General features: G+C 54.6%; 1 protein-coding gene across 5 annotated transcripts in view; it reads left to right on the forward strand.

Moving 5' to 3' along the window:
* The first annotated feature begins 6 nt into the window (after nucleotides 1-6).
* Nucleotides 7-12615, forward strand: part of CLMN (calmin) — a 105250-nt gene continuing 92641 nt past the window's right edge. For all 5 annotated transcript variants that reach the window (XR_004380273.1, XR_004380274.1, XM_032837366.1 and 2 more), the window contains exon 1: nucleotides 7-152. Coding sequence is in view for 3 of the 5 variants with exons in the window: in XM_032837366.1 (XP_032693257.1) it covers nucleotides 71-152 (82 nt within the window). In the remaining 2 variants the exon portion in view is untranslated. The remainder of the gene's footprint in view (nucleotides 153-12615) is intronic.

Consider the following 12615-nt stretch of genomic DNA (forward strand, 5'->3'; position numbering starts at 1 on the left):
CCTCGCCCGCCAGGCTCTCCGCCCGCCGCCCGCGCCCGGCCCCGGCGCCCCGGCCCGCCGCCCGCGCTTCATGGCTGCGCACGAGTGGGACTGGTTCCAACGCGAGGAGCTCATAGGGCAGATCAGCGACATCCGCGTCCAGAACCTGCAAGGTAAGGCGCCCCAGCACCCCCCACCACCACCACCAACCACGGGGAGGGACGCCCGGTCGGGTGGCCCCGGGAGCCCCGGCGCCGCTCCCGCCCGGGACAGCGCCGCCCGGCGCCACCTCCTGGCCCCGCCTGACCCCGCTCGGGGCGCCCGCTGGCGGGGAGGGGGCAGAGACGGCCGCCCCCCGCCCCCCCAGGCCCCCACGGGGCCGCCCGGCCAGATTCGCGGTCGCCCAGGGGGTGGGGCGGCACACGTGCGTGTGTGTGTCGGGGGTCCCGCTTTCTTTGGCGGGGGTCGTCACGACTCCCCTGCAGCCGCTGCTGCGAGTTTGGCCAAGTTTGAACGTGTGGGCTCTTGGGGGCCGTGGCCCAGGTCAGGGAGGGAGGAGAAAGTGCGACTGCGTTTGTGTGCGCGCGCGCGTGAGCTTGCACACCTCCCAAGTGCCTCTGAGGCTACGGGAATGGACCGGGGGGCGGCGCCTGAGGGGGTGGGCTGGGGACCCGGGCCGGGGGCGCGGATCCGGGGGCCGGGCGGGCTCAGCTCCCGGCCAGCCTCTTGCGGCAGGGAGCGGCCCAGCCGCGGGCTCCAGTGGGGAGGGGGCGAGAGGCCCCGCCCGCCGGACGCGGGACGCTGGGACCAGCGGCTACCTCGACAAGGTGAAAAGAGAAACTCGGGAGGCCCGCGCGTCCGAGCGGGGCTGGGGGTGGCTCCCGCCACACGCGAAGTGTATTAACCTTTCAAGAGTTTATTCATGGTGGAAACTCGGAAAGCACACTATTTAAAGGGAAAAAGTTACCCCAAACCACCGTCTAACCCACGCACCCACCCGCCCACCCAAAGAAAGATGCTGTTCGCGGAGGTGTATTTCTAGCCCCTTTTCATCCGTGGGCTTTGCAGAACGAGACAGAGTTCCACTTCCGGCCTCGCAGGCACAGAGACCTGGCTGGGCAGGGAAGTTTCTAAGTTTTCTGGGCAGACTTGGGTTCCCAGAGATTCCAAGGTTGGGGGCGCTGCAGAGAGAGTTGGGAGCCCTGGACAGAGAGAGGATGGGGCGGTGGGTGCCCCCCTACCGGGTACCTGCCTTTACTGCCCGAGGTGGCCTGGGGGGTGGGGAGGGTGGGGATGGCCAGGCAGTCAAATTTAAACATTGCACCTGAAAGAATGTTTCCTGGGAGTCGTGTGGACCTGCTCCACCCCTAGGCTATGCAAGGACAGGGCAAGGAAAGGTGAGCTCACGTGGGGTGGGGGAAGCCCAGTGCAGTGTCCACTGGAAATGGAGTTTGCTCTGGGCTCCCCCACCCTTCTGGCTGTGATTTGTGTGAGAGGAGGAGGATCAGGCTGGAGATGTTGCAAATGATCCCTTCTGATAACAAGCCTGGTGTCTGGATCCTGTTGTCCCAGAACTGACATCCTATTTGGGGGTGGGAATTAGCATTTCTTGCTGAGATGGCATGTGGTTTGGGCGGTCGTGCTGTGTGTGTGTGTGTGTGCATGCATGCACGTGTGTGTGTGTGTGTGTGTTAGGCAATCAGTAGGTGTTTAATAAACGCATGCTAACCAATTTTTAATGCAGCAGCTCCCTGCATTCCTCAAAGCCCTGCTCCCAGCATAAAGGGGATTGACTTTCATGCGGGAATGCTCAGCAGTGCAAGTAGTTACACCTGGAACTCTGAAAGAGGGCTTCACTCCATGGGGCGATTTGAGATGGGTCCTGAAGTTTGGGTAGGAGGTCCCTGAATGGGTTCTCCCCTCAGCTCCCAGTGAGCAAACTGTCCTTCCCCTTTAGGCAATGTCAGGTACAATGTGAGCATCCGTGGGCTTTGCCGTTGAAAAAGATAAGCTTTTAGATTTGTGTCTATATTATGCGTACATCTTCTGTGTGGTTATATATGTGTAGAAAATGTGCCTTGCTCTCCGGTGCTGGGCCAATAAAGTTCTACCCATGGATATCCCAGGTAGTCACCGTCCATATCAAGATGTAAATGATTTCCAGTGCCCTGGATGGATGCCTCGTCTCCCTTCCCGGGCAGTGACTCCCTCCCCTGTCCCCCCCTCCCCCCCGCCCACGCAGCTACTGTTCTGGGCTTTATCACTATAACTTTGCCTGTAGAACTTCGTATAAAATGGAAGACTACGATACACCCTCTTTTGCACAGACTTGCTTTGCTCTGTACTTGATCCGTGTTCTTGCCTGTGTTTTTTAAGAGCTTTTGTAGACTGCTTTGTTAAAGCATAATTTCCATACCGTAAAATTCACTTGCCTTAAGTTTACAATGCAGTAATGTTTAGCAACTCGACAGAATGGGGGAACCTCCCAAAAATCCAGGTTTAGAACATTTTCACCCCTCGAAAAAGCTCCCCGGTTGTGGGCACATATGCATGTCTCAGCCCTGGGCTCAGGCGACACGTGGCTCCTGTTCCTTCTGTCCGATGGGTGCATCCCTCTTTGTGGGGCTGCTCATCGGTGGGGGGACATTGCGTTGTTTGCAGGTTGGCATTATTGTGAAGCGGTTTGTCCTGGGGGGGGAGGTGTTTGCATGGTAGAAGTGCCTGTCGTGGCTTTGCTGATGTCAGGGGCAGGAATCCACCTTCTGTCCCTTTCTCCTTGGGCTTCCCCATCTTTGGACTGGATGCTTCGTGGAGATCTTCTCTCCCCATCTCCGTGGTCCTCAGAAAGCCCCAGCCAAAGGGCCAAATCCAGAAGGCTCTGCTTGGCCGTGCTTTGAGCATCTGCCCAGACCAGCTGGCCAGTGTCACTGGGCCTGGACATGTGTGGATGGCCAGCTCTGCTGGCCGCAGGCAGGGTGGGGGACCTTGTCATCTGAACTCTGCGTGGGTGGTAGGCAAGGGAAGCAGGGAGAGTCCAGGCAGATGGGCTGTGTTTTGAATAAAGCTGTGTGCTTGCTTAGAGCACAGGTAGCCCGCAGTTGTCGTGGTGATGGGAGGCCGGGTACCATGGGATTTCATGAATCTGTAATCCTAGGGACGGAGGATGCCCAGCCTCCATCTGCAGGTGGTGGCTGCTGTTCTGGGCAGGCATCCTGTTCTTTTCACAAGGCTTTGACTCTTGTGGTCCTGGGACCAGGGGCTTGCCCCACAATCTTAGGCTGGAGGACACTGCGTTTCAGGGAAGAATGGCTCAGTAGTATACCTGTATGTTTACATCTTTCTCCGTATCTGTATTTCAAATTTGACTTGGAGGTCTGTTGACCTCCTCTCATTTGCCCCTTGAAGCCTTTGTCCATGGCCCTGAACTGTGGGGTTCTGGAGTTCGAGCAGATATGACTGCGATGTCACCCGATCACCCCCCCCGTGGACCACTGGAATGAAGACTTCTGGGCCTGTCTTTGGAGAGCCGGGTGAGCCCGGCAGAAAGCATGGTCTCTCCCGAGAGGCCTGTCCCTGAGCTTGCTGTCGCTGCCGCAGGAGCCGATGAAGTCCTCGTGGATTCGTTCGACTCTGATGGCTCCTAAAAGGGCGCTCTGGTGGAGAGCACGGGTGTCCCTCTGGGCCCAGGCTGCCTCTGCCACCCTCACGGGGACTCCTTCAGGGTGGCCCAGGCAGTTGACCTTTCCAGAGAGGAGAGAGCAGAGCCGTGCCCCACCCCCCTGCCCGGTGGTCCCACTTCCCTGGAGCTTTGTGGGGTAGCCCTGAGGTCTGAGGTGGTCGGTGGACTGTCTGTGCCTTAGTTCTTGGCCTGGCTGTGCGTGGCCAGCGCTAAGGTGCTTTTACTGCAACGAGGCTGCTTTGGCTGTTCCCTGCCCACCCCCTCCCCTCCCCTGTCCCTCCACCCCTCCCCCCATCCCCCTTTGACTTGGCCTCAGGGTCCTGCCAAGTGCTCCAGGTCTGACTGTCAGTCCAAGGTTGGGTGGGTTGTTGGGAGTTTGGAAGACACTCCTGTTCAGGTCGGAAGCCTCCACCATCCTCAGAATTCCCTGGACTTTTCCTGTTCTGTTGGGCAAATGTGTGCAAAGCGTATAGCAGTGTGCGGACAACAAGGAATGTCACTGGTCCTTGTTCCTGCCGTTAAAGCAGCACAAAGCCAGGCTGGGCCTCCAGTGTCCTGCTTCTGGCTGTCTGGTGCCTTGTTCCTTCTGATGCTGTGAACCTTGACCTCACTGCTTTAGAGCGGTTTGGCCAAGCCCTGGTCCCCAGAGCGGGGGTGGGGGTGGGGGTGGCTGGAGTTTGGTGAGCCCAGGCCTGCTGCTGCTCTGGCGGTGGGGCCGGGGGGAGCGTTCGCCTCTGCCAGCTGGTCCCTGCTGGCTGGTCGTCCCCGAGCTGTGTCCCCACTCCTGCCTCAGTGTCTCCCTCAGTCAGATGGGCTGGGAAGCCGTACTGCCCAGGGTTGACAAACAGGACTGCGGTTTGGGGCCCTTGGAACTGAGGTGGTGCCGGGCACGGTGCTAGCTGCCTCCTTAAGGTTTCCCACAGGCCTTTGAGGCGGGGTGCTTGTTTCGGATGGGACTTGCCCACAGTCATGGGCTTCTAAGTGGAGCTGGGTTGTGAACCCAGGACCCACTGAGCCCACGAATCCTGTCACACTAGCTCCATGAGTCAAGTATGATGGGTGCCCAAGGGAGGAGCTGGTGGCCTCAGGGCTGGGAGCTGGGCAGGCCTTGCAGAGGAGGGGCGTTGGGGTCCGGCCTTGGGGGCTAAGCAGAAACGTGATGGTGTGAAATCCCCATTTCACAGTTCACAGCGTCAGTAAAAGGATAGTCAGGAGAGCCTGAAGGCAGGCTCTGGGCAGGACAGTGCCTGTGTGGTTAAAAAGATCAGCCATTGCCATGTTCTCTGCCCCCTTCTCTGATTGCGTTGGCTCGGGTCCAGGAGCCGGCCTTCCCGTGCTCGCCTGGACTCTGTGGTCACGTCTTTATGGCTCAGGGCCTTGCGTCACTTCTTCCCATCCACCACTTAGCCACCCTGCACGTGCCCCTCCCAAGCTCCTCGGTGGGTCTCCATGACCAACCTGCAGGCTGAGGCAGCCCCTGAGTCCACCCCAGGATGATAGCATCATGGTTCACGGACGTCACGTTGTGAAAAATGCTGGGCCGCACTGGCTTATGGGATCAAGGCCAAGCCCCTTGGTCTGGCGTGCGAGGTCCTCTGTGGTCATGTTTGAGATGCCAACCAGCCTCCCCTCCCACAGCTCCCTACCGGCTCCCAGCCCCTCACACCCTCCCCTCCTGGCTCTTATCCCCCTACCTGGAGACCTCCTGTGCAAACAGCAGACAGATCAGGGATGCCACCGTGGTCAAAGTTACCGTGCAGCAAGGAGGAACCATTCCTGCTTCTACCTCACCCAGCTCCTGGAGAGCACAGCAAATGTGCTGGAAGTTTCTGTGTGAAAACAAAGAAAATCAAGTGCAGAGGTTTCCAGGCCTCTAAGAACTGCTACCTATAAAGTCCCAGCCCAGGTCTGTGTGCTTGGTTCTAAAGGATTAAGTGCTCATGGAGAACATTTTTTCCAGGCTCCCTGCTGGAGTCAGGCCACAGGCTTTGAGTTAACGCTGAATTTTGCCTCCCTCAAAGACCATGTTCCAGTCCCGGCTCTAACCCTCACTTGGGGTGTGGATTCTTCTCCAGGGGACTTTCTGGGTGGAGCATTTTGTGCAGCTGGGGAAGCCATAGCCAGGACCTGGAGGTTGACACCCTGAGCCCGAGTCCTGGCTTTGTCACTAACTTGCTATGGGATCCTGGGAAATCTCTTCCCCTGGCCGTGTCTCAGTTTCCTCACTGCAAAACAAGATGGCTGATCTCCCGGACTCAAATGGGCCCCCTGGAAGGTGGTGTGAGGAGTGGCATGGCCTGGACAGAGCATGTCCCCGTAAAGGCACCTGAGTTCCAGTCCTTGGCACGCTTGGGCGGCCAGCATGCAACAGCGGGGCTCCCTCCTGGATTCTTTTCAGTGTTAAGTGCTAGACAGTCACCTCACTGAGGGTCCCCTGTAGAAAAGGTTGCAGTCGATAAGCTCGTTATAGAAGTAGAACGCAGTATACGGGGTGCGTTTTTGCTCTGTTCCCGGCTGACCAGTTACAGCTTCTATGAAGAGCCCAGGGCAGGTCTGGGACGCCTGCTCCAAACCCGCTGGGCACAGTTGGAGGTTCCCCGGGTGGGTGGAGTGACCCGTCCACAGTCAGGGCGAATGAGGGGATCCTGCCGTCACCCATGTCACATTTATGCTGAGGACCGAGAGCGTTCAGGGACCAGGTGGGATGGAAGTCCATACCGAGGGGGCCCCCCAGTCAGTTGGCGGCAGAGCTAGGAAGAGGTGTGATCACAGGGTTACTTACTAGCGGTCCCGGCTCCTGCTTGGCCTTGACTCCAGCGGAGCAGCCCAGAGCCGCCGGCCGCCGAGCCTCATGGGACAGGCAGAACTTCTGACAACACGGAGGGCTCCAGGGAGGCGGCCCTTAGCCGAAGAGGCCCAGATTGCAGTAAGTGCCCTCCCTGACCTGTGGAACACTCTGGCATTTAATTTTTGCCTAGAACAGCTGAGGCCCAGGGCACAGTCCTCCCGCCTGACCAGCCAGAGGTCTCGCCCGCCCTGCTCCAGAGGGGAAGCGAGAAAAATAAAGTAATTGTCTTTTTAGTGATTGAACCATTAAAAATGAACTCCCTGTTCCCATAGAAACCTTCTCTGATTTCTCCCACCCCCTCCCTGTGTGTCCTTTTTTTTTTTTTTCTTTTTACCCAGTGGTAGATTATGTCAGTCACAGAAGGAATTAGAAGCAGCATCAAAAATCACAAGTGTGGGTTTAAAGACTCCTTGTGGGTTTTTTCCCCTCAGAGGCCTGTCTCCTGGCCTTTCATCAGTTGTTTTCTATCAGAGGGGGGCCAGGGTTGGGGGCAGGTGGCAAACTCTGGTTTGCAGGCTGAATCTCGCCCACTGCCCGTTTTTGTGAATAAAGTTTTATTGGAACACAGCTGTGCTCATTTGTTTGCCTGTTGTCCATGGCTGCTTCTGCCCTCCAAGGACAGTTGAGGCATCGTGACAAGGAAGTACCCCCAAAACTGGAAATATTTACTGTTTGGTTATTTACTCTATGGGATGTGGGAATCCAGAGGGCTTTCTGTGGGCTGGCAGGGGCCTCGAACCCAGACTCGGCACTTGACCAGTGGGAGATGCCCTGATGACCACAGCGGACGATGGTTGTTCCATGTGTAACAGGCCCAGCCTTGTTTCTAGAAGGTTGATCATGCCCGCCGAGGAGGGTTCCGGCCCTGCCTTACAAAACCACATGCCCTCTGTGAGCCCGGCCATTCAGGCAAGCCGCAGTCCCGGGATTGCTGGAATCCTGAAATCCTGGGAGCTGGCGTGTCCCCAGGACACAGAGGAGGTGGATATCATGAGGCTACGAGGAAGCACACTAGGACTGAGGGTGCTTGGTGGGTGCTGCAGGGGGGAGGGGAGGTCCAATCCAACCTGAAGGGTGGGGGTCCTGGGAGGACGGGGAAAAGTCTGTAATTGCACATCTGTATCTTGTGTGCAACCAGGGAGTAGGGGAGTGTATGGTGGTGGGTGAGGTGGGGGCTCTTGGGGAGAACTGTGGCCATGGTTGGGGTGCGGGGCATATAGGGAAATGGGCCCCAGAAGTAGCCTGTGCCCCTGACAATTCCCTTTTCATCTTGCCCTTCTGGAGCCCTGTGATCCACCGTATGGGCGATTAGAGCCCAAGTCCCCCAAACGAGGACGGGGATAAGCCTGGGAGGATCTGGGGAATCTGCAGAAAGCCCTAGAGTCACTTGTCCGGTCTTGCAGAACTGGAGGTCTCACTGGAAGGACCTTTAGGGCTCCGATGATGTCATGCCCCACTCCTGCCTCCCTCTCCTGGGGGGCTCTCCACACAGGCAGGAACCTTGGCGATATTTATATCCCTCTCCTCTTTTAAACTATTTTCAATCCTCTATGGTATGACATACTTAAAAAGCAGGGTTCTGAGGCCTTCTAGCTGGGAACTGGGACGGGGGGTGGGGAGGGGGCACGGCGATGACCTGCCAGTTTGCTGGTGCTGTAGCTTAGCCCGCCCTGGGCATCCCCCACTCGTCCTCCCTCCCGTCCCGCGTCGGTCCTGGGCCCGAAGTGGCTCTCCCCTCTCACTTTTCCGTGCTTGCCTGCTTTTACCAACAGCACCTCTGATCCCGTTTCATCCCTGCAGTCCCGGAGATCTTTCTGTGTCTTGGTAGAAGATGCTCTTGGCCTGCAGGAAGAAGCGGTGCTATGTGCTCTGGGTCTCCCTCACTTCTCCTGCCCTTCCTGGAATGAGCCAGCCCCAGCTGCACCCGCCCTTGACCCTGTACATGACTCCTGCAGAGAAGGACCATGACCCGGCTTAGAGCAGCCTCCCTGAACCCTGCCTGCACCCACCTGGGTGGAAATCACGGCCGCCGCCTCTGGGCCCCTGCCTCTGGGCCCCCGGGGGCCCCCCATGACTAGGTCCCTGAGAAGGGTGCATGTATCTTTCCTCTGCGAGCACTTCCTGGGGACCAGGTCTTCAGAACTGTCCACCTCGTTGTGTTATGTTATTTCGCTTGGCAGAGGAACTTCACAGATGTGGTTACTTGAAAGATGTTGAGATGGGATAATCCTGGATTACCCAGCTGGGTCCCATTAATCTCAAGCATCCTTAGGGAGGGAGGAGGCTCAGAGAGAGAGAGGAGAGGTGACAGGGGAAGCCGATTAGGGTCATAGCGATGCCGATGCTAGAAGGGGCCGTGAGGGGGAGAGTGCAGACAGCTTCTGGACGCTGGAGAAGAGAAGGAGATGGCTTCTCCCCCAAGCATCTCCAGAAGGAGCACAGTCCTGCCGATAACTTCAATTTTAGCCCATCAATCCCATCTCCAAAGGTAATAAATTTATGTTGTTTCAAGCCACTAAGTATCCAGTAACTTGTCATAGCAACAATCGGAAACTGGCACACAAATGAATTACAGCTGGCTGTCAAGCCCGGTGGACACCCAGGTGGTGGCATGGAGCCCGAGCCGGGAGCACAGAGACCGGGGCTCTGGCCACAGGGCTGCCGCCACTTGGCTGAGGCTACCTGGCAGAGGGCAGGAGAGCAGGGTTCGAGGGGACAGGAGAGGGTGCTGGCCTGGGCTTGCAGGAATTCCAGCCAGGAATCCACAGGCATGGTGTGATCTGAGATACACACAGGGCTGTGAATGACCCTGGGGACAATGACATGAAGATCGATCTCTGCTCTGGCGCCTGGATGGTATGGATGGCTGGGGCATGAAGAGGGTGACATCACAGCGGCCTCTAGGTACCCACCCGTGCTGGGATCCAACACCTTCTGGCAACTGTGACACCTCCCTTCTAAGCCTCGTGTTCTTTAGGGTTGAGCTACATGAACCCTGGAAATGCTGTTACCCAAGAGCGGGTCCAGTCCCGGTGCTTTGAAACAGTCGTCTACTTCACATGAAACGTTGAAGTCTATTTAGAAAACAAGAGAACATCCGTAGGGTATTGGCTTGTGGGCAGTTGTGATTTGTTGGTACCGTTCAAAGTCCAAGGCTAGACATACAAGTTATAGGGAACTTAAGTTCCCAGAGAATGAAAGAAAAGTCCTCATCAAGCCTCATGGTTGGAGCATGATTGAAGGCCGCCATATTGTATTCTACCATTTTACCCATTTTCCCTTTCCTTCTTAGTTGAAGGGCACTCCCCTGCCCCCCACCAACTTAAAGTTGTTCTTCTCTGTGGTATTAAGTATGAAACCAGTAGTAATCACTGATAATGACACTTTCTTTTTTTCTGTTTCTACTTATTTTTATAAAACAAGGATGAAATGCAATCAGATGTTCCAGTAATTTCTGAAATATGGTACCATGAAGAAGGCTGTATAGCTAAAGGTCTCCTCTGTGCTGTGGCTCAGCCCCTTCCTTGTCAGATGTCTTCATGAAGACCTGACTTGAATAACAGAGGATAATTTTGTGTGTTGTTGTTATAAAGTGTGTCATATTGAGTACAGGTTGTGTAAAAATCAACTAAATCAAGGATTGTCTTCGTTGGTTATAGGACATTGATGTTGTGATTATGGGGAATATGGCGGGGGGCTGGCCACTTGCTAGATACTGTATATGTCTTCCAAACAGCCCCCATAATGGGCATTATTATCTGTCCCCAAAACACTAAGGCTGAGCAACAATGCCAAGCTACTGAGCTAACAAGTCATAGAACCAGGAATCAGAAGTTTAAGTCTGGGAGGTTGGAATAAGTTGGGGGATGGGGTATGAAGAGGGAGCACTGATGGGATTTTGGTTTGGGGTAGAGGAGAGACTTGGTGAATGCTGGCTCCAGGCCCAGTTGGCTATGGAGGGCGCAGTTGACTTGGAACCCTAGAAGAGAGCTGGACCAGGCTGAAGGATGTTGGGCAAGAAGTTAGCCCGCCTTGGGTACTGAGCCTTATCTGAGGGGACTCAGCAACTCAGCTGTTTGTGGTCATGTACCTACCAGGTTCTTCACACTGACAAAATCAAGTCTAAATTCCTGACTGATGACCCCCAACTAGTGATTCCCAAGGGCAGAGTTAAGAAGATTAGAGACAAGGATCCCATCTTAAGAGCTTGACAATATGAAATCTCTGTAACCTTGAATTATGGCAGAACCAGAGGCAGCCATGGGAAACCATCCTGTCCTCCCCATTGTGGGTTGTGATAAGGGCGGTGTCAGATTATAAAGCACGGTCACCTTCACTCTATCATTTAATTCTACTGTAACCTGTGAGATTAGTGTTCTGTTCCCTCTACAGATGCAGACACTGGGGCCCAGAGGAGGTCAATGTGGCATCTGAGACTTCCCGTGGCCCTCCAGTCCCACCAGCAGTTGCTGGGAGCTAGCCTGTACAAGGGATTCACTTTCCTTTCATGTACACAAGGGACTGTATGGAACTCTCCCTTGGAGAGTTGGTCTGGCTTTTGAGCTTGACTCTGATCTAAAACAAAACAAAAAGTGATACCTTTCCAATCAAAGCTTGAGAGCCTTGGGCCCCAGTGGCAGGGTGTTGGCAAGCCTGGACGATGGCCTGTCAAGTTCCCAGAATTGCTGTGGGCAAGTGCCACGAAATGGTATGTGCTGGTGGGGGGTGGAGGATGTGGAGGACAAGGTGCCATGATGCCATAGGACTGATGATGGGCGAGCAGAGGAGGTGGCCAGGAATCATTCAAGAGTTGCCCTTGATAGACTGTGTTTGCCCTGGATGGGCACTGCTGTACTGGGATTTGTTATTAGTGACAGCTTGTTGATGGCCTGGCTTGCCCTGATGAACCAGAAGGCTCACTGGGTTGGGCACTGGGGCCCATGCTGGCCACCCCTGTGTCCCAGGGCCTAGCTTCCTGTTCTAGGCTCTGCGTGCATTTAGAGTTTATCTGTTGGATATGTGAATGTGGACGCGAATGTAGATTCCAGGATCTGGCAGAGCTGGGATTTTAATGTTAGTCTCCTTTCTGTGGACTAGTTGTACATATCTGAACCTTACATCTTTTTGGTGAAAATCCCACCTCTCTTCTCTTGGTTGTTAAAACATTCTCTTCTCTTGGTTGTTAAAACATTCAGTGGTATCACATACCTTCAGCATGTTTCCCTATACCTCGCCTTTTCTAAATCATATGTAACTATAGTTTTCCAAGGTTTGAATGAAAAACAGTGTCTTGATATTTGGTTCAGGGCTCTGATTTACAACTTGGAAGGTAAGGCTATTGCTCTCCTCTTTACCTCTTCTAACTGCAGATCTTTCCTGTCCTTCCAACTGCCTGATATGTTTTCATCATACTTTTGGAAGATTAGTAGTTGAGGTTAACATCATTAGGCCGGCACTATTCAGAGCTGAGTCATCTAGTTACTTATGATCACTGTTCCTTTCCTGTTCTACTTTTTGGTTTCCTTGGAGTTAGAATTGTCCATTGTTATTGGCATATGTGCTTATTAATTCATCCCTAAACTCTATTGGTGTTCTGGATATCCCCGCAACTTGTTTGGTTGCATCAGATAAACTCTCTCAGTTTCCTCTTCTTGAGCACATCAGGGTCCTTTGATCTACTCCAATCTGGACTCATTACCCTCCATACCTGGGGCCTGGCTGTCACCTGGGCCCTCTATCACCATCACCTGGGCCCACCCCCACCTCTTTCCTGGGTTTGATCTCTCATTTCCTGTCTTCCTCTTCTGGTTTAGTCTCTTAAATACAAGGGCACATCCTTCCTGAGAAAGTGTGCCTGAGGGGCCAACTTTCTGAGAACTTGCCCATGGAAAAATGAATTTATTCTTTTCTGACTCTTGATTGCTAGTTTAGCTGGGTATCAAATTCAAGGTTGGAAATCACTTTCCTCTGGAAGTGGAGGCTTGCTCCATTGTTTGTTTTTTTTTTTATAAGATTTTTAAAATTTATTTATTAATTTGTCAGAGAGAGCGAGAGAGAGCAAGTGAGCACACAAGTGGGCAGAGTGGCAGGCGGAGGTGGAGAGAGAAGC

This window comes from Lontra canadensis, unplaced genomic scaffold, assembly GCF_010015895.1.
Source record: "Lontra canadensis isolate GAN:19392208 unplaced genomic scaffold, GSC_riverotter_1.0 scaffold98, whole genome shotgun sequence".
NCBI classification, from domain to species: domain Eukaryota; kingdom Metazoa; phylum Chordata; class Mammalia; order Carnivora; family Mustelidae; genus Lontra; species Lontra canadensis.